Here is a 27,759-nt window from a genome sequence, read left to right as displayed (position 1 = left end):
TGGTCCCTGTATACTAACTTAGTCATTTCTGTACATGAGAAATGTTTTTGTATACAACGGTTTAATTTAACAAATATAATATCAACAGTATACACACATCATACAATATCATATCAGGGTCTCATCAACACATTTACCAGAACAATAACAGAAACGAAATAACTAATATTTTGGTCATTCAGCAATTTTTTGTGGTAAAATATTATTAGCAGCAAATCAGACATTACAGTATTCTACGTGCACAATTTTACTTGGAATAACTATTTTAACCGAGCAGGTTCATGTTTGACTCAATAAAACTATTCGCTTCAGTAGCCTACATTAAGTGACATCTAGAATATCCTAAGGATTAACCTTATAACACATAGATTTAGCCTACAAAACACAGATTGTGACGTAGGTTGCCATGGGAGCTGATTAGGAGTCATTCCATCCGGGTAGTTTGAAATGTGTGCGTGTGTTTTCAATGCAAGACATTTTTTTCTCTTTCCAGTAGAGAACGTGAGAAGAATAATAACAAATGTCTGACTCCTTACAGCTGGGAAGTGCAACACTGTACTGCAGTACAATATTTACTCACTAACAGTAACAACACAGTTTTCTTTAAACATGGATGAAGATAATGAGTGGGTAGTGGAGACCATTGCTGGATATCTCGGCAGTCCAGATTGGGTTATACCCGTAACCGATTTTATCGAACACAAATGTACAGGTAACCTGACTATTTTAAATTAAGGTATTTTCAAAGTGTTACATTGTGGCCTAGCACGGTCTATAATCAAGAACTGTTTTGTAAACTCGTTTAACTTAGCCGCAGTGGACGTTGCGTCACAATTGACTTTTGACTGTTCTTCCCGAAAGAAAAAAAAGGTTTTGGTGGTCTGTGATTTTCCTTTGACAAAACAAACAAAAAAACAGTAGTAATAATAATAAAAAGCTCGCAGTATTAGGATTTCTTCACGAATACATACTAAAGATAATGAAAGTGTTATTAACATCGAGGTGATGTGACAAATAAATACATAAATTCCTCAATAAACAAAATATAGCTTTATTATCACTCCACACTTTTTAAATTGAGTAATGATTGTGGTAAATATTTTATTGTATTTCATTTTTATTTGACATATTTTACATTTTCGTTAAAAGACCAGTATTTTGAGTTTAACATTTGTCTCATTAATGTGACGCACTTTAAATATTCGACTTTTATCAGTCTTGCTGTGAAAACTTCAATTTTATGTGAAATTGGTTTGTTATTACTGGTGTAACATACACATCGTTAGGAAAGGGTCGGGTAGTGTTGTGGTATCCATAGTAAACAGTCCCCTTGATGAATGAAAGAAGGATTTGGTGGTAGTTATTGGGGACCAGTATGGAAATTGAAATATCCATGCAATCACAACCCCGACTGTAGACCAGTAACACTTTAAAATAGGGTTACCATACATCTCTACATTTTAACTGACTGCAATGACTAATTTGTAATTGCTCTAGTTACCGATCAGTATTTTGTGAGAAGTGTCAGGAGAATGTGTCATTGTTTTTCATGTTGGCATACAGACACTAGTAGATTAATATAATTAAATTAATATTATGGCATGGGCAAGATTTGTTAAAGTAAAAAAAAGAGTGATTTCTGAATATTTGATCCCCATTTATACTCTGTCCATAATACATACCTGGGTGTTAAAACTTTCACGGTTTTGCATGCTCTGCATCCTTTACATCCACATGCTCGACGGGCATACAGAATTGTCATTGCTTCAAATTGAATTAGCATCGTTAGCCACAATATCATTCTTTATTTGAAGAAGGGGACTATGAAAAAGACCTAGGAGTTTATGTTGACTCAGAAATGTCTATCTCTAGACAATGTGGGGAAGCTATAAAAAAAGGCCAACAAGATGCTCTGATATATTGTGAGGAGTGTTGAATTTGAATCAAGGGAAGTAATGTTAAAACTTTACAATGCATTAGTAAGACCTCACCTAGAATATTGTGTTCAGTTCTGGTCACCTCGTTACAAAAAGGATATTGCTGCTCTAGAAAGACTGCAAAGAAGAGCAACCAGAATTATCCCGGGTTTAAAAGGCATGTCATATGCAGACAGGCTAAAAGAATTGAATCTATTCAGTCTTGAACAAAGAAGACTATGCGGCGATCTGATTCAAACATTCAAAATCCTAAATGGTATAGACAATGTCGAGCCAGGGGACTTCTTTGACCTGAAAAAAGAAACAAGGACCAGGGGTCAGAAATGGAGATTAGATAAAGGGGCATTCAGAACAGAAAATAGGAGGCACTTTTTTTACACAGAGAATTGTGAGGGTCTGGAACCAACTCCCCAGTAATGATGTTGAAGCTGACACCCTGGGATCCTTCAAGAAGCTGCTTGATGAGATTCTGGGATCAATAAGCTACTAACAACCAAACGAGCAAGATGGGCTGAATGGCCTCCTCTCGTTTGTAAACTTTCTTATGTTCTTATGTTCTTATTTATTGTGTGGTGACAATTTCAGTTGGAAGCATTTTCTGGTTTTTCATACATACCCAAGCAGCGAAAAAATAACTTCCTGTTGACACCCATTACAGATCACATACAATGTGAAGAATTGATATTAGACCAAAGACCACCATGCTCACCTTTAACACATTTTTTTTTTTGTTATAACTGGGAGATCTAGTTGATCATTGCTTGTTTCAATTCTATTTCAGTATTTGATGATGATGATGAAAATAAACTGTCCTATACAGAAATCCATCAGCAGTACAAGGAAATGGTGAGTAGACAGATTTGTATGACTTCCAGTGACACAGTTTATTGTGCTTCAGATGAACCCTAAAGCATTTTTGCTTTATTGCAGCGTTTGAGTTATTCAGTAATTTGGGTATCATCCTGGGGGATTTTGTCAGAAACCAGATTGATCTCGTTTCACACTGATGCAATTAAACCTGCTCACTTCAACAGTACTACTTGCAGCAGTACACAGTTCTGTGAATTCAGAGCTGTGAGTTAACCAGGGGAGGGGAGTGAAAAGAGAGTAACAATTCAAGTAGAAACTGAACCATTTCTATTTATTGGGGAGGGAGGCTATTGATGTACCCTGTATGTCTGTGACAATGCCTTGGCAAAAAAAAAAGGAATGTACTATATGTTTGTTTGTTTTGCAGGTAGAACAACTGTTGGGTAATTACACACAGGAGGTTGGTATCAGTGAAGAACAATTTTTGGAAGCATGCATATCTCCGCTGGCACAATCAAAGGCACTACAGGTACATATTTTAAGATTTTGGAGCATTTAGGGCTAGGTTCGTTATGGGGAACTGTTGGTGGTGGAGGTCACAAAAGGAGCTATCTGTTTTTCTTGAACTCCCAAGACTTTTATCACATAATGTAGTGATTACATTCTGTGAGCACGAGGAGACTGCAAAACTTTCACCAAATGATTAGAACATTTGAATATCAAGTGCAAATATGTGCATAGCGATAGTATTTAATGTAAAATACATTACATTGTAATATTATGAGAAGTCATATAGGAAAGAAGGGGTTTAGTTAAAATGTCCCTTTAGTCTACAGCCATTTACTTCAGAGTGACCTTGACGGTATTGTCGATTTTTTTATTTGTGCCTCGGCTTACCCTCATTTTTATCTTTTGCCATTCCCAATAACAGCAACAAACTGAGTAAAGGTTGTGGGTAAGCATTTTGCTGCCCAGCATGTTTCAGTGAGATAAAATTATGGTAGTGTGTGGTTTAAATCATTTGCAACCTGACTAGCTGGCTGCTTGATCAACAAAATGTTTTTTATTCATTGCTGCAGAAAAACCTGGTTGGACAAAAGTTTAGACGGGAAGTGATGTATCCAGTTGCACTCTGCTACCATTGTTGGGTTTAACTGAATTTGCCTTTTTGAACAAGGAGAATTTAAATAAGCAATCAACACAGATTGAAACTACCTGATTGCTATTCACTTCATTGTCATGTTTTCAATATTCGATGTTTGCTCATATTTAGGTCGTGTGAATAGGGTCAAATTTAGATTAGGGTTACCTGTGGTACGGTAAGTGACTAACCTTGCATCTTTACGATTTCAGACTGTTTTTAACAGCTGGTATTTGTACGTAACTGTCATCCAAGGTTTTGAGAAATTTTTACAAGCTCCTTAGTATGACAACGTGATATATCTTTATCTCCTCATATTCTAGAGGTGTTCAGTTTTATATTTTGTATTCCTTGTTTTCCTGTCTTAGAATGTGTTTCAGCCAGTATTGGCTGCAGAAGACTTCGAAATATTTAAATCTCTAATGATTCAGAAGAATGTGGAGCTGCAGCTGCAGGCACTTCGTGTGATCGAGGAGAAGAATGGTAATATTGAAATCACCAAGAAACACAAAATGCTACTTGAAATCTAGACAAAGGGCACCTACATGGCATCCAAACAACAAATCAATTTCTTCAAACTAATAATTGTGAATTATTCCATGTACAGTATGTAAGCAAATCGCCTGAAATCTTATGGTCTATCATATTTATGCTATGAATTATCAGGAATGACCTTCCTTTTATGTTCTTCTGACCAAACAAGGGCAGTAACCCATTTCTATCGCGTGTTTTTAGTTTAGTTTAGCTTTATCTCTGTAGTTGCCAAGAAAAAATGTTCAGGAATGTTTGCAAATGTTGACTAGTTGAACGCAGACCTGGCAACAAGCACAACATCTCAATGCAAGGACCATAGATCCAGCTACTCCTGGTTTGATTGTGGTGACAAAACCGATGCATACAAGTTAAACCTTAGAATACAGTATTTTTATGCAGTATATTTTATGTCCTCTAGTGTGGTAGAAAAAACATTTATATTTTTGGTAAAGTTAATTTTAGGAGAAAACAATATGATAACAACTTGTTAGGATATTTAGGTAGTGTGAATAGGGAGTAGTATTATCATAATATCATCATAGAGTGCTGTTCAATTAAATAAGTTATTTTGTTATCTACTTTTTCAAGGCACCAGGAAAGTGCCATCAGTGTGGCAGGACATATGTATATTACTGATGAATCTTGTCTTTCTAGTATTCTTGTATTATTTGCAACTGCTGCAAGTTTACATCGACTAGCGTGACACAGTTCAACTGTGTATTGATGTCTCTCGGAGTGAACCCATGTGCAGAACGTATAGTTCAAACACTTTAATATACTGGGCTTCACATGTCTTAAGCCAGATTTGATCGGCTAACATTTACAACTCTTGCTGGTTGAAACATTTTGCAATAAAACTACACAAGCATTTCTACCAGTGACCCTAGATCACCATTTTGTTGGGAGACAAAATAAATAAAGTGACTTGAGTTCTTTACTATTGTCACTCGCCAAAATTTAGAATAAAGCTTATTAGTCGAAGAGAGAATCTCTTAAAAGTAAATAAGAAGCTTCTGTTAATCCACCTGGAAGTGTAAAACATTAAACTCTATATTTTACAGAGTGTCTTGTAGCTTAAGAAGTTACGTTGCTGTGTATGCTCTCCCAATCTTCCATATTTGTACTTAATTTCAAATGTACAATATAACTGTAACGGTACAAATTTCACATACTGTATCCTCTGATAACCTCACAACCTTTTTACCTTTTTTAACAACCAGGCTACAAGCTTGATACTGCAAATCAAGTGCTAGCAGCAGATTTGACTCCATGCTCCAACGACCTGTGATTGTCAAGCACAGATTCACAGCCATTTAAAAAAAAAATAATAATAAAAAAAAATGTTGCATTATATTACAAATAAAATGTACAAAAATAAGAAGCTTAATCAGTTTTCTCCAGGAAAAAAAAAAAAATCAAAATCGATTTAAACATAAGTAGTTTATTATTTTTTTGGGGTTAAAAACTATGTGGTTACGCTGGAACTTAGCAGGAATATGCAGCATGTTATCAAAAATTGCTTTAAGTTTAAGTTTTAAGACTTGGATGTTTCTGTTGTATTTGACAGCACATTTAACAATAGAATGAACGTTAGCTTTACTTCTGCTTGCAACAGGAAGATGAATAAAGATGAACATTTAAAGATTTGTATTCTTTTTCTCCCCTGCGCACCCAGGTACACTGCCTGAGTGTTTGACAGATGGTGTGGACATGATATCGGAGTTAGAAGAGCAAGAGCTCAGAATACTGAAGGAGGTCCTAAAGTAAGTGAAAGGTTCTTTTGCTGTGTGGCATACTGCAACAAGGGATATACCAAAACAATTCACTGTATCGCAATCGTATTAGGTTATCACTTTATGATAGTTCTATTATGATCAGGGGTTTAGCATTAAGTCTTTTTGCTGTTGGCATTGTGATTCGTTTCTGATTTAATGTCTATAAGCATCCATTCAATAAGTTGGGGTCTTTATATTTTTGTTAGAAAGGGGGGAAAATCTACTGAAATACTGTAGCTATGATCAACAACACTTATTGTATTTGTTCTAATATTTTGTAACACTGTTGTACTCTTAGTTGTCTAGTGGTATTTAAACATCATGGCATTTGTTTATTGACAAGGAAACTTGTGGTACAGTATATCAGTTAATCTGAATGGAATACAGTCAGCACTCGGATATCCGTTCCCAGATAGACATCAGTTGCATTTTACCGCCCAGTCCCCATTAGATTTATGTAACAAATGAATGCACGCGATTTCCGACTCTGTCACCAGTTTTCTGATAGAAAGCCCATCTCTTCAATGGTACAATGTAATTGTTTACCCGTCACAGCCCGTGTTTCTTTTTTTTTTTCTCGCATTCCAAATCAGTCTGTCTCTATTGTGCAGTTACACAGCGCTTCCTCCAATTTCACATGACGGAAATGCAGCCAAAACAAAGCAAATTAGACGTAAAAGTTAATCATTAAACAGTTTTAGATACTGTGATGCATTTTTTTTTTTAAATCTGTGATCTTTACTTTTGTGCATTTCCATTTGAAACTGAACCGTGACATTAGGGCCTTATCGAGCACTATATTCTGCAATTTTGAATACTGACTGGATACTGTTTTAATTCTGTAAACTGGTGTTGTTGTTTTTTTAATTGCCTTTTACGTTTTATGCAGTTCTATGCATGGGTAACATTTTGATTTCATTTTGCTGTTGGGTCGTTAATGGGGAATTGTACATACTGCTACAATACGTAGCAGATTTAAAAGTATGTACTGTATTACAGTCCATGTGTCCACAGTCGTCTATTTTGGCAAGTGATATTTTCAGAATCATATCGTTCTGAATTGAAATACTACTTCTGTTGAAAATATAGTCCTGTACCAACAAAACCAACTACAGTACATCTAAATGGAAGACTACTTATTTTAAAACACAGTCCTTTCAGCTATGTATCTTTGACACTTTTTTTACATTCACTGAAAAAGCAGACAAGGGTTGGAACGGGCCACAATGAAATAATCAGATATGTGTGTCACACTCGTTTAACCATCACTTAAGTCCAAATTTTATAGGGTCGGATATGTGAGTGCTGACTGTATTATTTTTTATGTTGTTTGTCAAAATGTTATTTTATTGTGAAAGTGGATGTCTAAGTAACATGCTTTGTCGTCTGGAAACTTGTTAAATTTGCAGACGACACAAAAGTAGGAGGAGTGGCAAACACTGTTGCAGCAGCAAAGGTCATTCAAAGTGATCTAGACAGCAGACACATGTCAAATGACATTTAATAAAGAAAAGTGTAAGGTACTGCATGCAGGCAATAAAAATGTCCATTATAAATACTATAAGGGAGATAATATTGAAGAAGGAATCTATGAAAAAGACCTAGAAGTTTATGTTGACTTAGCAATGTCTTCATCTAGGCAATGTGGGGAAGCTATAAAAAAAGGACAACAAAATGCTCGGATATAGTGAAAAGTGTTGAATTTAAATCAAGGGAAGTAATGCTAAAACTTTACAATGCATTAGTAAGACCTCATATCTAGAATATTGTGTTCAGTTCTGGTCACCTTGCTACAAAAAGGATATTGCTGCTCTGGAAAGAGGGCAAAGAAGAACAACCAGAATTATTCTGGGTTTAAAAGGCATGTCATATGCAGACAGACTAAAAGAATTGTATCTATTCAGTCTTGAACGAAGAAGACTACACGGCAGTCTGATTCTAAAAGGTATTTACAATGTCGACCCGGGGGACTTTTTCGACCTGAAAAAAGAAACAAGGACCAGGGGTCACAAATGGGTCTATGGCCACTATTTACTGTGAAGAAACGTCAATGGCAAGGAATGAAATAAAAAGAAAAATAAATAAAATGTGTTGTCAACGTTGTGTACTATTTATTTTAGGAATAAACAAAACAGCATTTAACTTGAACTGCTATTTGCCATCCTTTGTTTTGTAGTTAAATCACTGGGGTAAAGTAAGTCCTACACAACTTATTCTTTACTCCTGGGATATTTTTCTATTTTAACGTATTACATATTCTAAGGTCTTGCTGTAGGACCAGGGGTCACAAAAGGAGATTAGATAAAGGGGCATGCAGAACAGAAAATAGGAGGCACCGAGAGAATTGTGGGTCTGGAACCAACTCCCCAATAATGTTGTTGAAGCGGACACCCTGGGATCCTTCAAGAAGCTGCTTGATGAGATTCTGGGATCAATAAGCTACTAACAACCAAACGAGCAAGATGGGCCGAACGGCCTCCTCACGTTTGTAACCTTTCTTATGTTCTTATACGTGTAATAACTTCCCTTTTGTGCAGCTGCCTTGCTCCTGTAATGGGATTGGTACTATTCCCGCTAAGTCTTTATAAGCTGTGCCTGTGGAGATCTAATCTTCTTAAGGTTTTTCTAATATTGGTTTCTTGGCTTTATACTAACTGACACCTGAGTAAATAGTATTTTTAGCTCGACTTTAAACAGATTTTATTTACCCCAACCCTTCAGGATAGATTCATTTTTCTCCTGTACTAGGGTGACCAGATGTCCCAATTTGACTGGGACTGTCCCGGTGTCCTGACAGCAATGGCAAGGAATGAAATAAAATAAATAAAAATAAAATGTGTTGTCAACGTTGTGTACTATTTATTTCAGGAATAAACAGAACAACATTTAACTTGAACTGCTATTTGGTATCCTTTGTTTTGTAGTTAATTCACTGGGGTAAAGTAAGTCCTACACAACTTATTATTTACTACTGGGTTTTTTTCTATTTTAACATGTTACATATTGTAAGGTCTTGCTGTAAAATAAAGGCACACACACAGGGACCACGGCCACGCCCACTGCTGCCATGCTGTCTCTGCCTGCGTTCAGAGCAATATAATGACTTTTATTTATGAGCGAATATCCGAACTTAAAAATACTGTGTTTGTCCCAGTACCAATATATGTGTGTGTGTGTGTGTTATTAAATGGGGGGAAAAAAAAAAAAATGTAACTAGATTCTGTTTCTTGTACAAAACATTTTTCCCCCTGGCTGGCAACAACTGCCTATGAAATTCTGGCTTCACTGTATTTAAAATATATTAATATAGAGGGGTGGAGGGGTGGCTAAGCATTGTATTGTATATGATACAGAAATGGGCATTACATGGTTAAATGTAAAACAGGAGAGTTATTTATCAGATTTTCAATGGGTTATGAAAATTCAATGACCACTAAATTGTGCAGGAATACCACCACTAGCACTTATTGCTGCTGTAATCAGACAACAAACCAACATAATGCAGTCAAAAAACAAACCACTTGCTGAATCACTACAAAAGTTACCAGGGTGGTTTAAAGCATTCTAGTCTAGGGAGGAATGGTAAACCTTTTTTTCACTGTTCTGCTTCTGTGGCAGGAGATCAAAAGATGAATATGAGCAGGACCTGGCAAAAAAAAGGTTCTCAGAGGAAGAATCTGGGTCTGCTTCAAACGGCAGCTCACGGGAGAGCAAAGATCAACAAGAAACCTGTCTGAGAAAGCATTCAGAAAAGGAAAGTGAACAAACACAGAAAGTAAGTCTATCACTTGTCATCTGATCTACAGTAAATAACTAGAAATAAGAAGCAAATGCAGTTATTGATATTGGTCATTTGTATTAAAGGTTTTGAACATCAGAGTTCAAATGTACAGTTATTTGTCTGTAACAAGGTTTTATATGTATATAATATAACTGTATGAATTTAAAACATTCTGGCATTCTGTATAAATTTGGGGTCAGAATAATATAGGCACTAGTGGTTGCCTCTGACAGTTGGATTTGTAGCTGGACTGGGGTGTTTACTCTTTAACCTGTGATCGAATTTATCTTATTCTTCCTGTGATTGGCTGCAAAGACAACAGGGCTACCCAGAGATTGGATAATGTTTGTTGGGTTGGTTTTTGTTATGTACAGTTTCCTGCTAACTGAAGGCATTGGATTCTGGGAGATGTAGTTGTTAGTGGAAGTTTTAGGGGAAGCAGACATGGTGCTCCCTGCCATGGATTATTCTCATAACTCTCCATTTGGGGGGCATGTGCCTGAAACAAGCATTTGTCAAAACAAGGTTTGTTTTTAAAACAGTTAAAAACAGACAGTAATTTGCAGGTGTAAATTCTTAAAAATATTTTACCGTATGAGGCCATTATGTGGACATGCTGTAGCCTGTCCTACCCTATAATTTTCACCTCTACCCAGATATTGTTTTATTCACTATAGAGTATATACATTTTCTTTTTCTTTTTTTTCAGGCACAGACTGTTTCTTCTAGTACAGTTTTCAAACATAAACCGGACACAGAAAACATTATCATAATACAGTACCAGCAAACAGTTATATGTTACTAAGTTGAGCAGACAAAAAATACGTATTTAAAAAAAATAAAAACCATCGTTGTAAACCTGAGTCTGGTCACAGCAAACCAATGCTTTTTAAGAGTAGCCTAGGATTAACATAAGCATAATAGCAGTTACTGTATACAGTTGGTCAGCAGGTAACCCTTATAGTAAAGTTCCATTTGAATTGAAGGTAAACCACATGAGGAGTGAGCTTTATAATATATATATATATAGAGAGAGAGAGAGGGAGAATGAGAACAAAGTGTACTTTTTGCATTATTGTTTTAAAAGAAGTGGAAGTTACAGGGCTGGGCAGAGTGTTTATTGATTTTATATTTATAAACGGTTAATGTTACACAAACACGTTGCATTAACTTTCAAACATTTTCTTCCAGGCTTCAATTAAGCAAACTCCTATGTCCGAAGAAACATGTGCATCTACAAAAATAGCAGAGGTATTGGAGGTAGTGCCCATACTTTAATAGATTATTGTGTGATTAGAATAGAACACTGGTTGTATATATCTTAGTGTATTAGTGACAAGTAAAATAATAATAATAAAACCTTTTTTTTGTTGTTTGTTATGTTTTTTGTTAAAAGATTAATACATAAAAAAAATCTTATCACCTAATACAGGATTTACAGTATGTGCTTTGTGTGCTGACAGATACAGTTTTGACAGTTTCAATGTGAAACTGGTAAGGCATTATGAAGTGATAATATCTTAACAGATATTCTGTTTGGGCACCAAAACATAATCCTAACTATCCCCAATGTCTTCTCTGTTTGGTGCCTGAATAATACACCTAAATTAGAATGTTACTTGGACTATGGGAATTTATTTCCTTGCTGTTTGGGACTGAGTTGCAAAAGTGTTGTCAAGCGCTTTGCAACATCTTGCAGGTAGTGTGTGCTGCCACACCGGCATGCAACTTGGTACGGTAAACTGTTATAGTATTCGTACAAGGCTATAGTGATAGTTAGTGGATTTACCTTTCTTCTGTTATTATGTAATGATATTATCCTTTTCACATAATTACATGATAGTGTGTTATTTAGCAATCTTTTTTTCGTAAAATTTATTTTTTCTTTCACTTGTCAGTAATTCTGTTTTGTAAGGTCAAATTTAAGAAACTAATTAACGTTCTGATTGCGTTTTTTTTTGTTTGTTTGTTTTCTTTTCTTTAGTGTGTCCAAGTATTTTACCCCAGATTTTTATTTATTTTTTTATTAGAATGTCAGTGCTGATCTTGAGCTCCGTTCCAGCTCAAAATGTGATCCTACTTTGATCTTGTTTAGCAACGTGCGTTTAAATTGTTTGAGGCAAGACAAATATCTACGTGTCAAAATATGGAACCATATTCTGTTTTATTATTTATTTATTTATTTTGGTCAACACATATATATATATATATATATATATATATATATATATATATATATATATATAATATATATATATATATAAAATGAATTATTTAATTCAATTGCAACTAATACACAGCCCAGACAGTTGTCATGCTGATGCGCTAGGGAGGCCGCATGGTTGATCTCTGGAGCCAGCATTGCAGCCGTTGTGTGTGCTGATGCGCCAGGGAGGCAAAATAGGCTGATCCCTGGAGCCAGCATTACACTTCAGCCATCAACACCAGGCAGAAGGATATCTACATCATCAGATGGAAGGAAACACAGATGGATCACATTAGTTTACAGTAAAAATAAGCTATGTCTTAGTTGGTGCTTCACTTGGCAAGAGCTGAGTCCAATATCAACAAAGTTTAAACACCTACTCTCATGTGGTGACAAATTACATTATCCTTTTATTGATTTTAATGAATGGCTAGCTGTTTTCTTAAATCTAAAAATACTTCTAAAAGTATCTGTCAATTAGAGTGCATATTAAGAAGAGCTACTACATGTAATGCATATTTGTTTAATGCAGTTATTACTTTATTAAACATTTTGATCATTTTAATACACACCTCTTGGTGTATTTTAATGTGTTTTGTTGCATTAACAATTTTGAGATTAAACAGTAAATTATTTTTGATATATACTTATTGCTTTTATTGTTCATTTTTAAAAACATTTTAGAAGTTAATAATAATAATAATAATAATAATAATAATAATAATAATAATAATAATAATACTATTATTATGCTATAGGCGTAGCCTACACACCTGTGTTTTGATATCTACAGGGCTGTCTTTTAGTGGGTTTGTTGTATCGAGGGGTTTGTTATAACGAAAGGACAATCAAAATGAAGGATACACTGTTGGAGTAAATTAATGAGATGATATTTTGAATAGAAGTAGAATTGCACATACCTGTTCGTCTCATGTATGCAGTATTCTGCCTTTGCTTTATTCCATTCGTTAAAGAATTAAAATGCAGTACAGAAAGCACAAATCCCGAATTGAAGCTGAACTTCAAAATCAATCTGACACGAATCGTTTCAAAGTGCACAAACTCTTCATCCAACATGCAAGAATCCCAAACTGAGCTTTTATTACAAATCAACCCGACATGAAAAGTTAATAAGATTCTCAAGTTTTTTTTTTTTTTTGCTGTTGTTGATTTTTTTCTTTAATCAATTTTTCTTTGCAGCATCGTTGCTGAACAGGCCAAAAAAGTGCTTTTTGACAACCTGTATTCACGACAGATATTCCTGCATTACTTCTTTTTTCAAACGATCATATAGTTTCCAGCTTTGTTGCAACATAAAATGATTTTCTTTTTGGATGTATAGTTACACAGTGCACGCTTTTTATTAAGACAAAAGAGTTGACTTCAGTGCGGAGGTGGCATCCCGTGCATACAGACTAGGGATGTTCACAGTGTGTGTTTATATTATCTTTTTATTAATTTTTTTATTTGGGGTCCAGGGGCCAGGTTTGTTATAGCCGAATGTTTGTTATAATGAAGGGCATTATAGCGAGGGTATACTGTCTGTGTGTGTGTCTATATATATATATATATATATATATATATATATATATATATATATATATATATATATATATATATATATATATAAAAAATAAAAAAGCACAATTTGTTTTGCTGTACCGTTTTAAGTTTACTGTTTCAGTTTAATATGAAAAGTTAATCTGCACTTAGACAGTTAGAAACCTCAGTGTAACGACATTAGTAAATAACACCGAAAAATGTTTTCTTGTTTACATAAAATAGCGTTTTGGATACAGTAACCTGGATTCACATTGTTTAATGAGTGCAATTCTGCTCTATGTCCATCCTTTTGCCATTTCTTTGTAACATTATTGTGATCTCAGGCTGTGTACAACTTTGACAGCCTGGGTCTTTGAACTATGTGCCATTTATGTTCACTTCTTATTGGTCAGTTTCCCTAGTTATGGCATATGCAGCTCCAGGATCAGATCAAGATTATGGATCAGTGGAACCAGATCCAGATCCGCGTAGTACAACACCTGCTCATGATCCGGCTATTTATTTATTTATTTATTTATTTATTTATATCTCATTAGTACAACGTCGCCCAGGTGTCCACCGTGAGCTCACTAGGCACCTAGCCAGTAGGGTACACTATAGCGCAATGAGGAGAAGCAGTCCCTGCCGGTTTTGCCTTCCTAACCCGCTTGTTCGCCAGAGCCAATGCAACACTCCCTCTGGAACCCCCAGCGAAGACCGGTGACTTCGCACAGCCAGGACACAAACCTGCGCTCCCCTGACTGATTGCGCTCTTCTGTAATCAAGTTCGAGGTGGACTTGATTCAAAAGTTTGAAAGCTAGGCCATGGAGATTTTTTATGGGTTGGCCTGTGTACATCTCTCTTATATTAATATTTACACTCTGTTATAAAAGGACGAAATTATGAGCATGAATGGAGCAATTTGATTGGCTGAAAGGAAGATAATGACTTGAATACATCAGTAATAAGTCCTGCTTACTGAAACAGGTCTTGTCCGTGTTTCATGGTTCGGATATCATTTTAGCATTTTTTTATCTTGAGATAGTGACTTGACTTCTGTGTCTCGGTCCCACACATATGTTCAACTAGTTAAGAGGATCCACTGGAAACAAGATGATAGATTTCAGTTGGATTGGAGAAATAGTCTATTTAACCCTTTGTCCGTGGCAAGGGGTGCAAATGCATCCCAGAGTGATTGAAATGAACACATCTCATAACTCCTTAAAGATTGCGGGATATCCTTACATGTGATTGAACTTGAATTGCTTACCTTTATTTTCATACCAAGATCATCCTAGTCTGGCTTGGGAAACAGGAGTAATCCTTCTTCAAAGTGCACATGGTACATTTTTGGGGTGCATTTGCACCCCTTTCCATCTTCTGAGGGCTAAAAAAAAATATGATTTTTTCACATACCACAATCACAGCTGCTTACTGGCAGAATAGCTAGTTGAGAGTGGAGGGAGATGTAGAAATGATGCATTGCTTCTAAAATGATTGATTTACCCCTAAATTATTTATTTTATGAAAGTGTGCATATGTTTGTATAGTACCTTTGTTTCCAGCACTGTATTGATAAATGCATTCTTTACAGTATCCTGGGACCTGTTTCATAACTGATTTGCGCTGAATCGCAGTCGCAGGCACCTCACAGATAAAAATGTGGGTTTCATAAAACTTTCGCAGGGCTGTGATGTCGCCAAGTTTTACTGAAGTTTACGACAGCCAGACAGCAACTACAAGTAGCAGTTTTCATCGCAAATCCTGTTTCGGGACATATTGTACCATGCCGCTCAAACAGCTAGCTGGACGTCGATATGGCAGAGAAATCAGAAGAGAAAGACTATTTAGGGGCCGTCAAATACTCTTGATGCATATACAGGGTGGTCAAACGTATTTTTAGATTTAAAGAGAAACCAACCTAAATTAACTGTATTAATCAGTTTTAGCCTAGCAAAGATATTTGGAACAAACCCCTCCCCCCAAAAATAAATTTAACCATTAAAAAAAAAAAGCCTTTTAATGTGCAGCAGTGAGGAAGGAGGGACATTGCCCAACTGCACAAGGAAAGTATTTCTTTTTTTTGTAGGTATTGTATTTATTTTTTTCACGGGGGAAAGGGGTCAATTCAACATGAATTGAGTAACCATTTCCAGTGTTTTTCCGATGTTTATTGGATATACACTGATTTATTTATTTTTTGTATCGGCGGGGAGGGGGTTATCGGTTTGTATCAGTTAAAACAAAAAATCATAAACCATATAAATAAATATTCAGAATGGGCCTATGAAAAGGAGCCAAGAAAACTCAGTAAGCTATAATAAGAAGGTTCAACATGTTATAAAGGACATTTCAATGGTAATTACATTAATTAAGCATCTTCATAAGGGGTTGCTTATATGCTTTAGTAAATTCTGTACATACTTTAATGCTAACGTATGGGGTATGCATGAACTACAGCCTTACATTTTAACTGTAATGTTACTTTGAAGTAGTTCATGAGTCTCCTCCCACTAGTACTAGGCTGTTACAGTTTTTCTAGTTGGTTTCTGTAAATCAACCTTTCTCAGTTTCTTGTGCTCTTCCTTTCCAAGTTGACGGACACACTCCCTAAAATTTAAAAAACAAAAGAAAATCTCTGTACCGATACTCAACTAATGCAAATAAAGAAACGATAATATTGAATTCCTTATTGATCGCCTTACTATAGCAATGTGCATTCTGACAGTCCATGCACAGAATATTGTATTTATTATATAGGTTTACACATGAAACAGAGCCAAGCGAAGTCAGTGAGCTGGCAGAACAAGATTCAGCAAGTTACAAATGACATTTCAGTGATAATTACATTGCGTTAGTTATTGTTTTTGTGTGTTTTGAAATAGCATTTTTTATCTGTGGTGTTCTCTGGTTTGAATTTAAGTTGTCCGTTTCAGAAACCATAGTAAGAATATGTGTTCAGTTATTTTGCCCACAAGAACAACTGCTGTTTTCATGCTTTGTGTTATTATATGTGTCTTTGTCTGGAAAGACGAAACAGGAATGGAAAACTGTAAATGTTCTGCCAACGACGTTGGAGGCTGACTTGTTACATTACAAAGCAGCTACATTCCTAAGCAGTGCTCCCCTTTGTAACATGACAGTTTGGGAACTATAATTGAAGAACAAAACACTGATGCTGCTTCTGCTGGACATAATGGGAAACTAAGTGTGAAAACGAAAGGGGAACATTTTATTAACCTGTGTCCCTTTGTAGGTGTGCAAAGCCCCAGTAAAAACTGTGGAGAAAGGAGCAGCAGTTTGTGCCTCCCACACTGATGATGCAAGAAAGAAGAGTCCCACCAAAGTCTGTATGCAACCAAGTGCAAAGTTGCTGCCAGGTAACTAGTTTAAAATGACACATGTCAAAATCTTGCACACAAATGGTTGTATGTATCCGAGTAGTCTTCAGACAGTAACGATTTATTTTAAGTTCCATAAGTAACCGTGTAATTGCATATGAAATACCACGTGATTTCCTACCCAGTGTGTACAATTCATAATAAATTAAGCATCTGTTGATGTTAAAAACCTCTTTTAGCAACCTTTTATATTCACTGTTCTTCTTGCTAAGCGTGTTTTCCAGGGAGAAGCAGCATTGGGAGTACCTGTGCCAATAGTAAAGTCCTTGCACCAGTCAAAGTCCCTGTCAATGGGTCCGAGCTCTGTCCAGCATCCACCTCCTTAGACCACAAGAAGAGCAGCAGTGAGGCTGCAGAGGCTTGGTTAGAAGAGGCCAGGAAGGAGGCAGGGATATCTAGACCTTTCACTGTAAGTTTACGTTTACTTAATAGCCTATTTCTTATCAACAGGCAGCTGTAAAACTCATCTGACTGACAATTAATTGCTTCATAATCTTAGGATAACTTGCCTAAAGACGAGGGGACACTTGTCTACATGTTGCCAAAAAACTGTAGGAAAGGAGTTTTTTTTTTTTTTGTAGAAAGTGACGTGCAAACTACAAGTTTTGGGAAACTTTGTTTATCAAAGGAGAGTTGATTTTGTAGAAGCAACATTACATCATAAGATTAGTCAACCAATGAAAAGTCATGAGGAAAGTGACAAAAGGATGAAAACAAAATGGCGGTGAAGCCAGTGTGGGATGTCATCAGGGACAGTGTCACGATCGATTTATGTGTATTGTCTTATATATATTTACTGATATAAACGCTGTAGTCAACTAGTATACACTTTGCTGGTCTCCATTAACAGTAAAATGAAAACTTATATTTTAGCTGTAAATGCACCGCGGTTCAAATAATTGAAGGTAAACAAAATAAATGTTTTAGTTAAATTTAATAAAGGCTTCCATTTGATATATATTAGGGTTAGGCAGTGATATGAAAATTGTATATCTTGTATATTGTATATCAAAGTCTTACAAAAACACAGAAAAATAGAATAACACAATTGCAATATGAAACATATATAACAAATCTGTTATCTTCTGTATGTATATAAGAAAAGCAATAACTTACTTTAACTTCAGTGCTGCTTTGCTTCACAATATCCATGGAGAAAAACAAGGTCTTGTTATATTGTTTTACTATTCAGTCACCTCACAGACTAGCCAATCCGAAGTCATTTAGTATTCTCTGCTGACTCACGACACCGCTAAAGTATTATGTATGGTGTCATGCTGAATGTTGCATTATTTTGAGATGTGTTTTGATGTTTTAAAAGTACATCTAATTTATAATACTGAAAGTTCACATTTAAAAAATATTAATAATAGTGTAAGTAATAGTGTAAGTAGAGGAACGGGAAATTAAAACAAGATAAGGCAATCATCCAAATAAAGCTGAAGCACTAACGGGTAACGACATAGAACGTCTGTACAGCACTGAAACACAATGTTTAAAAATAAATAAATAAATAAATAACCTGTAATGCTGAACCTCCTCTTCTTTAATATTAGCATCACAAGGGTATCCATGTATTATAAAAAATAATAGATGGGCCTCTTCAGTGACAGGAAAATAATTCCATCTCGGGTTTCTGTGACAGTTTATAAATTACTCGACCTTCGGTCTCGTGATTTATGACGTCACGGAAACCCTAGATGGAATTATTTTCCTGTAACTCACTGAAGCCCATCTAACATATATATATATATATATATATATATATATATATATATATATATATATATATATATATATATATACATATACATATACATATATACACTACCGGTCAAACGTTTTAGAACACCTCCATTTTTCCAGTTTTTATTGAAATTTACGCAGTTTAATGTCTCAATGTACTCTGAAATTAAAGCATAGAACAAATAAACAATTGGAGATAAAAAAGAAATCATGGAATCGTTTTGTTTAACAAAATTTAATCTAAATTTTTGACTCATGAAAGTAGCCACCTTTTGCAGATATAACAGCCGAACACACTCGTGGCATTCTTTCTACAATGGAAATCAAATATTGTTCGGAAAGTTCTTCCCAACACTGTTGCAGAAGTTCCCACAAATGTGTTGCACTTGTAGGTTGCTTTGCTTTCACCCTTCTGTCCAGTTCATACCAAACCAGCTCGATGGGTTTTAAGTCTGGAGACTGTGCTGGCCATTCCATGATTTGAAGCCTACCGTCTTGTTCTTTTCTTCTAAGGTAGTTCTTACATAGCCTGGAGGTATGTTTTGGGTCATTATCTTGCTGTAGGATGAACCCCTGACCAACTAGGCGTATACCAGAGGGTATTGCATGGCGCTGCAAAATGCTGTGGTAGCAGTTTTGGTTCAGGGTGCCACTCACTCTGTGCAAGTCGTCGACTCTGGATCCAGCAAAGGAGCCCCAGACCATCACGCTTCCTCCTCCATGTTTGACAGTTGGTGTCACACACCGAGGAACCATCCTTTCGCCTATTCGACGGCGTACAAAAACCCTGCGTGATGAACCGAAGATTTCAAATTTTGATTCATCGGTCCATAAGACCTTCTTCCAGTCTTCAGTAGTCCACTGGCGGTGCTTCATGGCCCAGGCAAGCCTCTTTTTCTTATTTTGCCATCTTAGCAATGGCTTTCTTACTGCCACTCGACCTGTCAAACCTGCAGCTCGAAGTCTTCTCTTCACAGTTGAAACTGAGACTTGCTTACTTCGACCAGTGTTAAGCTGTGCTTGAAGCTGTTGTCCTGTGAGCCGCCTATCACGCAAGCTGTTGACTCAGAAACTTGTCTTCTGATTCTGTTGTGGCTTTGGGTCTGCCAGACCTCTTCCTGTCAGAGTTTCCTCCAGTTTCCAAGTGCCTTTTGATGGTGTAGGAAACTGTACTCACTGACATCTTGGCTTTCTTTGCAATTTCTCTAAAGGAAAGACCTACACTTTTAAGGGTTATAATGTTCTGTCTGTCTTCCTTTGTTAATTGCCTTTTTCTCGCCATTATGAGAGCAATATACTACTTCCTGTAGTACAATACTGTCCAAATAATGCTTAAGAGGGTGTAGTAACAGAGTCTGTTCCAACACTGCTTTTATACAGACAGAGGGTTTGTAAGTAATCAACAAAAGTTGGGACACCTGTAGGAATTGTTAGCATCAACTTTCAAGGCTTAATTTACTTCCATTGCTGCAGAACAGCTGTAAGTTGTTAACCCATTACTTGTTCCCTGAAAAAGGCCTTTTTGTATAACTCTGAAATGTACATTATTTTTCAGTTTTTGGTAACCTAAACTTTTTTTTTTTAACCTCTGGCAGTTTACCGCTTACCTTTGTACCATTTCAGGTTATTCACTGGACTTGAACTGCTTAGATTTCAATAAAAACTGGAAAAATGGGGGTGTTCTAAAACTTTTGACCGGTAGTGTATGTATATATATATATATATATATATATATATATATAATGTGTATATGTGTGTATATATATGTGTATATATGTATATGTATGTGTGTGTGTGTGTGTATATATATATATATGTATATGTGTGTATATATATATGTGTATATATATATATATATATATATATATATATATATAATATAATATTTTAGCTCAAAGAGCCAGCTGCCCCAATATATATATATATATATATATATATATATATATATATATATTGTGAAATCAGACATTTTGCAAAATGACTAAAACTTTCAGGTATTTTGCAAAATGACTGACGTTATAGGCATTCTGTTACACTATTTGACTGATTTTAAAGGTTTTCACTCATTTTGTGACATGAGTACTTCACATGGTCATTACATGAAATGCCTAAAAGTTTCATTGCATTTCATGAAATGACTGGTGTTAAGGACATTCTATTTCACACTCTCATCAAAACTTTGAACTAGAAACGAAGAGTTTGGGGGTCACCTGATCCTGACCTATCGTTTGAGACTCATATTAGGGAAGTTACTAAAATATATTTTTACCATTTGAGAAATATAGCCAAACTTAGACAAATTGTTTCCGTATCTGATGCTGCCTTTGTTTTATCTAGAATTGATTATTGTAATGCACTTTTTTCTGGTGTCCCAAAACGTGTGGTATCCCGCTAGCAGCTTGTTCAGAATACTGCTGCTAGAATTAAAAAAACAGGAAAAGTGAACATATTACCCTTGTTTTGGACTCTGTACACTGGCTCCCTGTGCCGTATAGAATTGATTTTTAAGATTTTGCTGTTAACCTACAAGGCCCTGAATGGATTAGCACCTAGTTATTTGCAGGAGTTACTGACACCATATCTTCCATAACCGCACTCTTGAGATCACAGGATGCGGGGCTGCTGGTTATTCCTAGGGTCAACAAAAGCAACATGGGAGGAGGTAGGGCTTTTTCTTGTAGAGCTCCTAAATTATGGAATGCTCTGCTTTTGTTTGTCATGCAAGCTGGGACCATTACATTTTTCAAGTCAAGACTAAAAACACACTTTTATAAAATGGCTTTCTTATCTTAGTGGGTTTTAATGTAACTTTAAAATTGCTGCTTTTGTATTATGTGTATACTGTTTGTCTGATTGTGGCAGTTGTATGTGTAACATGCTATACAAATGTATTGTGGTTTGTTATTTTTTTCTACTATGTACTGTACAGTGATTTGCGGTACTTCTATATAAAAAGCGCTATGTAAATAAATAAATAAATAAACATTTCTTTCTAGTTTCTACAAGTTGTAGAATGAAGTAGAAAGGTGTTCCATGAAAGCAGAATCAACATTGTAGAAGAAACACAGTTCGTTCTACATTTTCTGGTAAACATGTAGACTAGTGTCCCCTTGACTTTAGAATCTGAATTTCGAGGCAATTATTAATGTATTTAATTTCCTGCAGGAGCTGTCAGCAGATCAGCAAGAGCAGCTTCAACAGCGAGCAGAGTACCTGAAACATCAGCGGGACAAACTTCTTGCCATGAAGAAAGAGCAGAGACCTAAACCGACCCATACTGAACCTGCAGCGGAGCTTTCAATATTGACATCTGAGAGCAAGCAGGTAGGAAAAGCTTTGTACTTTAACTGAGGGCCATCACAATTTTCACAGAAAAATGTAATTGCTGTTTCAGAAGGCGTTTAAAGTGAAACTCCCTCATACAGTAGGTACACTATCATATGAGATAATGTAACCGTTTTTTTTTTTTTTAAACAGTTTGTCGCTTAGATTGCGTCATAGAATGTTTGTCAAAACAGCTTTCTGATTTGGCTGATCCCTGTTCCATGATGTACATTGCCTTGCATAAGTATTCACCCCCCTTGGACTTTTCCACATTTTGTAGTGTTACAACCTGGAATTAAAATGGATTTAATTAGGATTTTTTGTCACTGATCTACACAAAATAGTCCATAATGTGGAAGTGGGGAAAAAAATCTACATATTTTTCAAAATTATTTACAAATAAAAAACTGAAGTCTTGATTGCATAAGTATTCATCCCCTTTGCTGTGACACCCCTAAATAACTTCTGGTGCAACCAGTTGCCTTCAGAAGTCACATAATTAGTTGAATGTGTGCAATTAAAGTGTCACATGATCTCAGATTAAATACACCTGTTTCTGGAAGGCCCCAGAGTTTGTTAGAGAGCATATCTAAACAAACAGCATCATGAAGACCAAGGAGCTATCAAAACAAGTCCGGGATAAAGTTCTGGAGAAGCACCAATCAGGGTTGGGTTATAAAAAAATATCCCAAACTTTGAACATCCCCCGGAGCACCGTTAAATCCATTATTAAAAAATGGAAAGAATATGGCACAACCGCGACTCTGCCTAGAGAAGGCCGTCCACCAAAACTCAGTGACCAGGTAAGGAGGGCATTAGTCAGAGAAGCAACCAAGAGGCCAATGGTAACTCTGAAGGAGCTGGAGAGATCCTCAGCTGAAATGGGAGAAAACGTCCATGGGACAACGATAACCCGGACGCTCCACAAAGCTGGGCTTTATGGAAGAGTGGCGAGAAGCCATTGCTGAAAAAAACCCATATCAAATCCCGTTTGGATTTTGCCAAAAGTCATGTGGGAGACACAGCAAACATGTGGAAAAAGGTTCTCTGGTCTGATGAGACCAAAATTGAACTTTTTGGCCTTAGCGCAAAACGCTATGTGTGGCGCAAAGCCAACACTGATCATCACCCTGAGAACACCATCCCCACGGTGAAGCATGGTGGTGGCAGCATCATGTTATGGGGATGCTTTTCATCGGCAGGGACTGGGAAACTGGTCAGGATTGAGGGCAAGATGGATGGAGCCAAATACAGAGTAATTCTAGAGAAAAACCTGTTTCAGTCTGCAAGAGACATGGGACTGGGGCGGAGGTTCACCTTCCAGCAGGACAATGACCCTAAACACACAGCCAAAGCTACATTGGAGTGGTTTAAAAACAAGAACCTGAATGTCTTAGAATGGCCCAGTCAAAGCCCAGACCTCAATCCTATTGAGAATCTGTGGCAAGATTTGAAAATTGCTGTTCACCAAAGGTCCCCATCGAACTTGACAGAGCTTGAGCAATTTTGCCAAGAATGGGCAAAAATTGCAGGATCCAGATGTGCAAAGCTGGTAGAGACTTACCCAAAAAAACTCACAGCTGTAATTGCTGCCAAAGGTGCTTCTACCAAGTATTGACTCAGGGGGGTGAATACTTATGCAACCAACAAATGTCTTTTTTTTTTTGTTTAATTAACTTTTGTGTCACAATAAAAAATATTTTGCACCTTCAAAGTGTTAAGTATGTTGTGTTAATCAAATGGTAAAAATCCCAATTAAATCCATTTTATTCCAGGTTGTAACACTACAAAATGTGGAAAAGTCCAAGGGGGGGTGAATACTTATGCAAGGCACTGTATAATGTTTCAGCAATGTCCAGCAGGTGGTGCCAAACAGATCTTTAGTTTAAAAGAAAAATGCAAGAGGGGGAAAAACTTCTGATTCTCCAACCCCAACCCCAAATACAAATTAGCATTTTAGTGTTGATTTTAAGTTAATAGTTTTCCAGTAATGCAAGTTTTTAGAATTGAAAATATTTACCAGTATTGTCTGTGTCAGTCAGGAAGCGAGCAGTACTTGATGGCAACTGGTTGCAGATATGTTACTGAAATGTTCTATTATTCTTTATTATACAAGACGGGGACAGTTGGGTCATAGACATGGAAATGCAGGACTAAATGTGGGACCACATTTGGTTAAGGCATGATGTAAAGTAATATGCTAATACAGACCTTGCCATTTTTTTGTGTATTAACATTGATTTAAGTTCTACTTTTTTTGTCATATTTGTGTTTAATTCATGTTTAATTTTTTATTTTTTACATTTCATGTTTTGTTTTTGTCTTTTAATACATACAGAATGTGGATATTTCTAATACAAACCTCACTGCTAATAATGTTGTGAAAGAAGAAACACTTAGTATCTCAAAAACTGTGAGCACACCCTTAGTAGAAAAGGACAAGGTGATTTAACTGTCTTTAGTGGTGTCTGTGTATCCGTGATGTTTCCTGTGATTGTGCACGTGCATTGTTTTATTTTAATCTCATCATAAAATGCCTTTCAAAGCTAAAACTTTTTCAGCTGAAACAGCCTGTCAAAATAAATGTGCATGTGCATGTGTCATACCTGTTTGTGTTTGATTATTATTAAGGTATTGTTGTCGTCGTCGTTGTTTTATTATTATTATTATTGTTGTTGTTACTATTTTGATTGAAGGTTTGTATGATTTGCTTAAGTTTCATTTAATTTTAATAAATACTATAGTAGTCCATCACATATCCGACTGTGGTACAGGCAGATATGTGAAAAAACAGATTAATGAATCCTGTTTTAAATGCCATTCTACACAGCTGTAACAATTACTATATTCACACAATTTATTGATTTGAGATATAGCTTTTATTAGGGAGCTCCCCTAAATCCCTTGTTTAGAAAGATACAGGGTATTAATGCTTGTGACAGAGTGGCCGTCTGCCATGTGGGTGCATGGATTCGCTGCTGAGTGACAGGCAGGAGATCGAGACGGAGGTTGAAGTTGATACGCCCTGCAGGCAAACAGGATTTATTTACATAAACATATTGAACAGCTCACGTGACTCTACCAGCAGTGGCAGTGCACGGAACACATACAACAGTGTATGAAAACTTTGGTAGGATCTGCAATATCTGAACTAATCCTGTCTTTTCAATAATAAACTAATGATGCTGAAGAGGTTGATCATGGCAGATAAACGGTTAGGGCGGATACGTGACAGGTGGATACGTGACGCATTACTGTACTTCCAAACAGAGTTGGATCTCACACACAATTCTGGCAACAAAGATTGAAGAAAACCTAGTACTTTAACAGCACACTTCTATCATGTTCATAGAGTATGATTTAAGTGACACATTATTTTAAGTACAAATGCTTAGTACTTATAAATGGCCTAGAATATCTGATGTAGCACGTGTAGTGTTATATACAGTAGTATATAATAGTATTTGATTAAGTAATAACTAACAGATTTGCAAATCCGGTCAGTATTCTCATCCTCCATGTGTTGGCTGTTAGTGCAGTTTTGTCAATCAAGCTATGTAATGTGTGCATTGTATTTCAGCTTTTTTTTTTATACATTAAAATAGTTGCATATGGTACAAATTAAAATGTCTTTCCAATGAGACTGCTAAAAGTAAGTTGGGGTGAGTTTACTTAAAAGCTGAAGAAAGAAAGGCTATATAAAAAAGAAAGGGATAAATTGTTTGTTATGGTGTGGTTTGCATAAGTGACCCTGAAAGTTTCATAACTTTTTTTTTTTTTCCTTATAAAGGTAATTTCAGAAGATGAGAAAAAGAAGATTCAGAAACGAAAGAACCTGGCAGAAAAGCTTAAACAAGAAGTAATCAAAAAATGACGGGGTAGTCTGTTACACTGACATTAAAGGCGCATATGGACTTATGATTTACTGAACTTTATTTGGTTTATTTTGTGCCAGAAATTTGGTGTAAAGAATGCATTATATATAATGCATATGTGTCTCAATTAGTTTTAAACCACGGTTGCCTGTGAAAACTAAAGGAAATAGCTTATACTGTTAATATGGTGTTTATGTTATGGTACTTAATCAAAAAGTCATGTTCATGTCTTAATGTTGTGTTAGGAACTTTAATTGAAAGAATGAAAAAAAAAAAAATCTTAATTTTCTCATTTACCAAAGATCGTGACTGCTATTGCTAATTTCAGTTATAGGTGTTGGTTCCATTGTTAATGAATAAGAGAGGAAGTTGAAAAATACTTTGTTTTGTATTTTTCAATATTTTTTTTAACTTTTGAAAGGAATATAAAAATAGGTCAATTTTTCCTGTTACCGTACAAATTATGTGTATTGCAAACTGTACAATACACCTCTAAAGCAGGAGGAAAAAAAACAGTGGGTCCCTACCAGTTTAACGCACAGGTTTCTTTGAGTGTGACAATTGGAATATATATTATATATATTTATATAATTACAAAGTTCATATGGTTCTATTGTGTTGCATTTTTTTTTTTTGGTTGTTATAAATGCATAATTACATCCAAGCAATATAGGACTTTAACATGGTATCAGAATATATTGTTGTAAAATGGTACAAGACACTTTCTCTCTCCTCCCCCCTCACACAACTTGAGGCCTATTTGTCTTAATTTTATTTGCTGCAAACAAACCAATTCAATTCCACTTGCCAGGCTGTTGGAACAGTGCCTCCCTTTTATAAAGCTGAAGAAAGTGATATTTGTGCACCACCTTACAAGGAGAATAGATTACGGAGACAATAGGAGCCATGACCACACCACCCTGGAACCGGTTCCAATGTGTAAACAGGGCCACCTTATAATGTGGAGCACTGTACAGGTGTTAAGATAATTCCCAATGATGTGAAGGGTTCTATCAGGAACTATTTCTGTACCAGGTTGAGCCGATTCTGCCAAACATGTATGTATGATGGGTCTGACTACATTTGCAATAGGCTTTTACTAATCGCATTACTTGATGGAAAAATCACTTAACTACTATGTCACAGTTTTACCTGGGAAAAACAGACTGCAATTGTTCCGAAATTGGTTTAGTACCATTGTGGAACCATCATACTGAAGCATATTACATGCAATAATACTAAACTCCATGTGACCTACCAATGGACCAAGATGCAGCAGTTTTATTGTATTACAGCTGTATTTGAAGTTACTTAGGAGGTAAGAAATTCTTAGTACTCCTTTGAAGGAAAGATTATTCCCTCCCTAATGCATTTAGCATGAGCAGCATTTTATTGTAGGCCAGAATATATGTAATAAAATGTATTAAAACAAGTGTGGTCAATTATATGCACTGCTATAAAATGCACACTTCAGATCACCATATGTACACAAAAATATAAAAATGTGACACGTGGACACACAAATGGATAAGCAGTTCTCCAAATACAAGAAAAACTGCAAATATGTCACATACAACTATAAAATGCCCACACAGATTCCCTCAATTCATTGTGCTAAAGACTACCTTAATCAAGTATCGTCTTACTTGGAGAAGCAGTTCTTTAGATATACTGTATGAAAGCGCA

General features: G+C 35.9%; 1 protein-coding gene across 3 annotated transcripts; it reads left to right on the top strand.

Annotated features, from left to right (window-relative positions):
- Nucleotides 1-438: 438 nt before the first annotated feature.
- Nucleotides 439-27,505, top strand: LOC117403232 (cilia- and flagella-associated protein 36-like). 3 transcript variants are annotated; one of them, XM_034005221.3, is made up of 12 exons: nucleotides 439-712; nucleotides 2,719-2,783; nucleotides 3,175-3,276; nucleotides 4,257-4,371; nucleotides 6,098-6,185; nucleotides 9,816-9,972; nucleotides 11,170-11,238; nucleotides 16,984-17,107; nucleotides 17,341-17,537; nucleotides 22,040-22,198; nucleotides 24,537-24,641; nucleotides 25,989-27,505. In XM_034005221.3, the coding sequence occupies exons 1-12, from the start codon at nucleotides 610-612 to the stop codon at nucleotides 26,070-26,072; spliced, it is 1,368 nt and encodes a 455-aa protein (XP_033861112.1). In that variant the 5' UTR covers nucleotides 439-609; the 3' UTR covers nucleotides 26,073-27,505. The 3 variants fall into 3 exon arrangements, with proteins under 3 accessions (XP_033861112.1, XP_033861115.1, XP_033861113.1); XM_034005224.3 differs by lacking the exon at nucleotides 24,537-24,641 and having other exon boundaries at nucleotides 440-712; XM_034005222.3 differs by lacking the exon at nucleotides 11,170-11,238 and having other exon boundaries at nucleotides 440-712; nucleotides 25,989-26,123.
- The last annotated feature ends 254 nt before the right edge of the window (nucleotides 27,506-27,759 follow it).

This window comes from Acipenser ruthenus, chromosome 5 (assembly GCF_902713425.1).
Source record: "Acipenser ruthenus chromosome 5, fAciRut3.2 maternal haplotype, whole genome shotgun sequence".
NCBI classification, from domain to species: domain Eukaryota; kingdom Metazoa; phylum Chordata; class Actinopteri; order Acipenseriformes; family Acipenseridae; genus Acipenser; species Acipenser ruthenus.
The sequence above is the reverse complement of the archived record's forward strand: the minus strand, read 5'-3'. Positions and strand labels throughout refer to the sequence as shown.

Excerpts from the sequence above, each read along its gene's own strand:
- LOC117403232 (XM_034005221.3), top strand. The coding sequence starts at position 610 with ATGGATGAAGATAATGAGTGGGTAGTGGAGACCATTGCTGGATATCTC. Across the intron at positions 2,784-3,174 it reads ATCAGCAGTACAAGGAAATG|GTAGAACAACTGTTGGGTAA; the intron begins GTGAGTAGACAG and ends TTTGTTTTGCAG. Across the intron at positions 6,186-9,815 it reads ATACTGAAGGAGGTCCTAAA|GAGATCAAAAGATGAATATG; the intron begins GTAAGTGAAAGG and ends CTTCTGTGGCAG.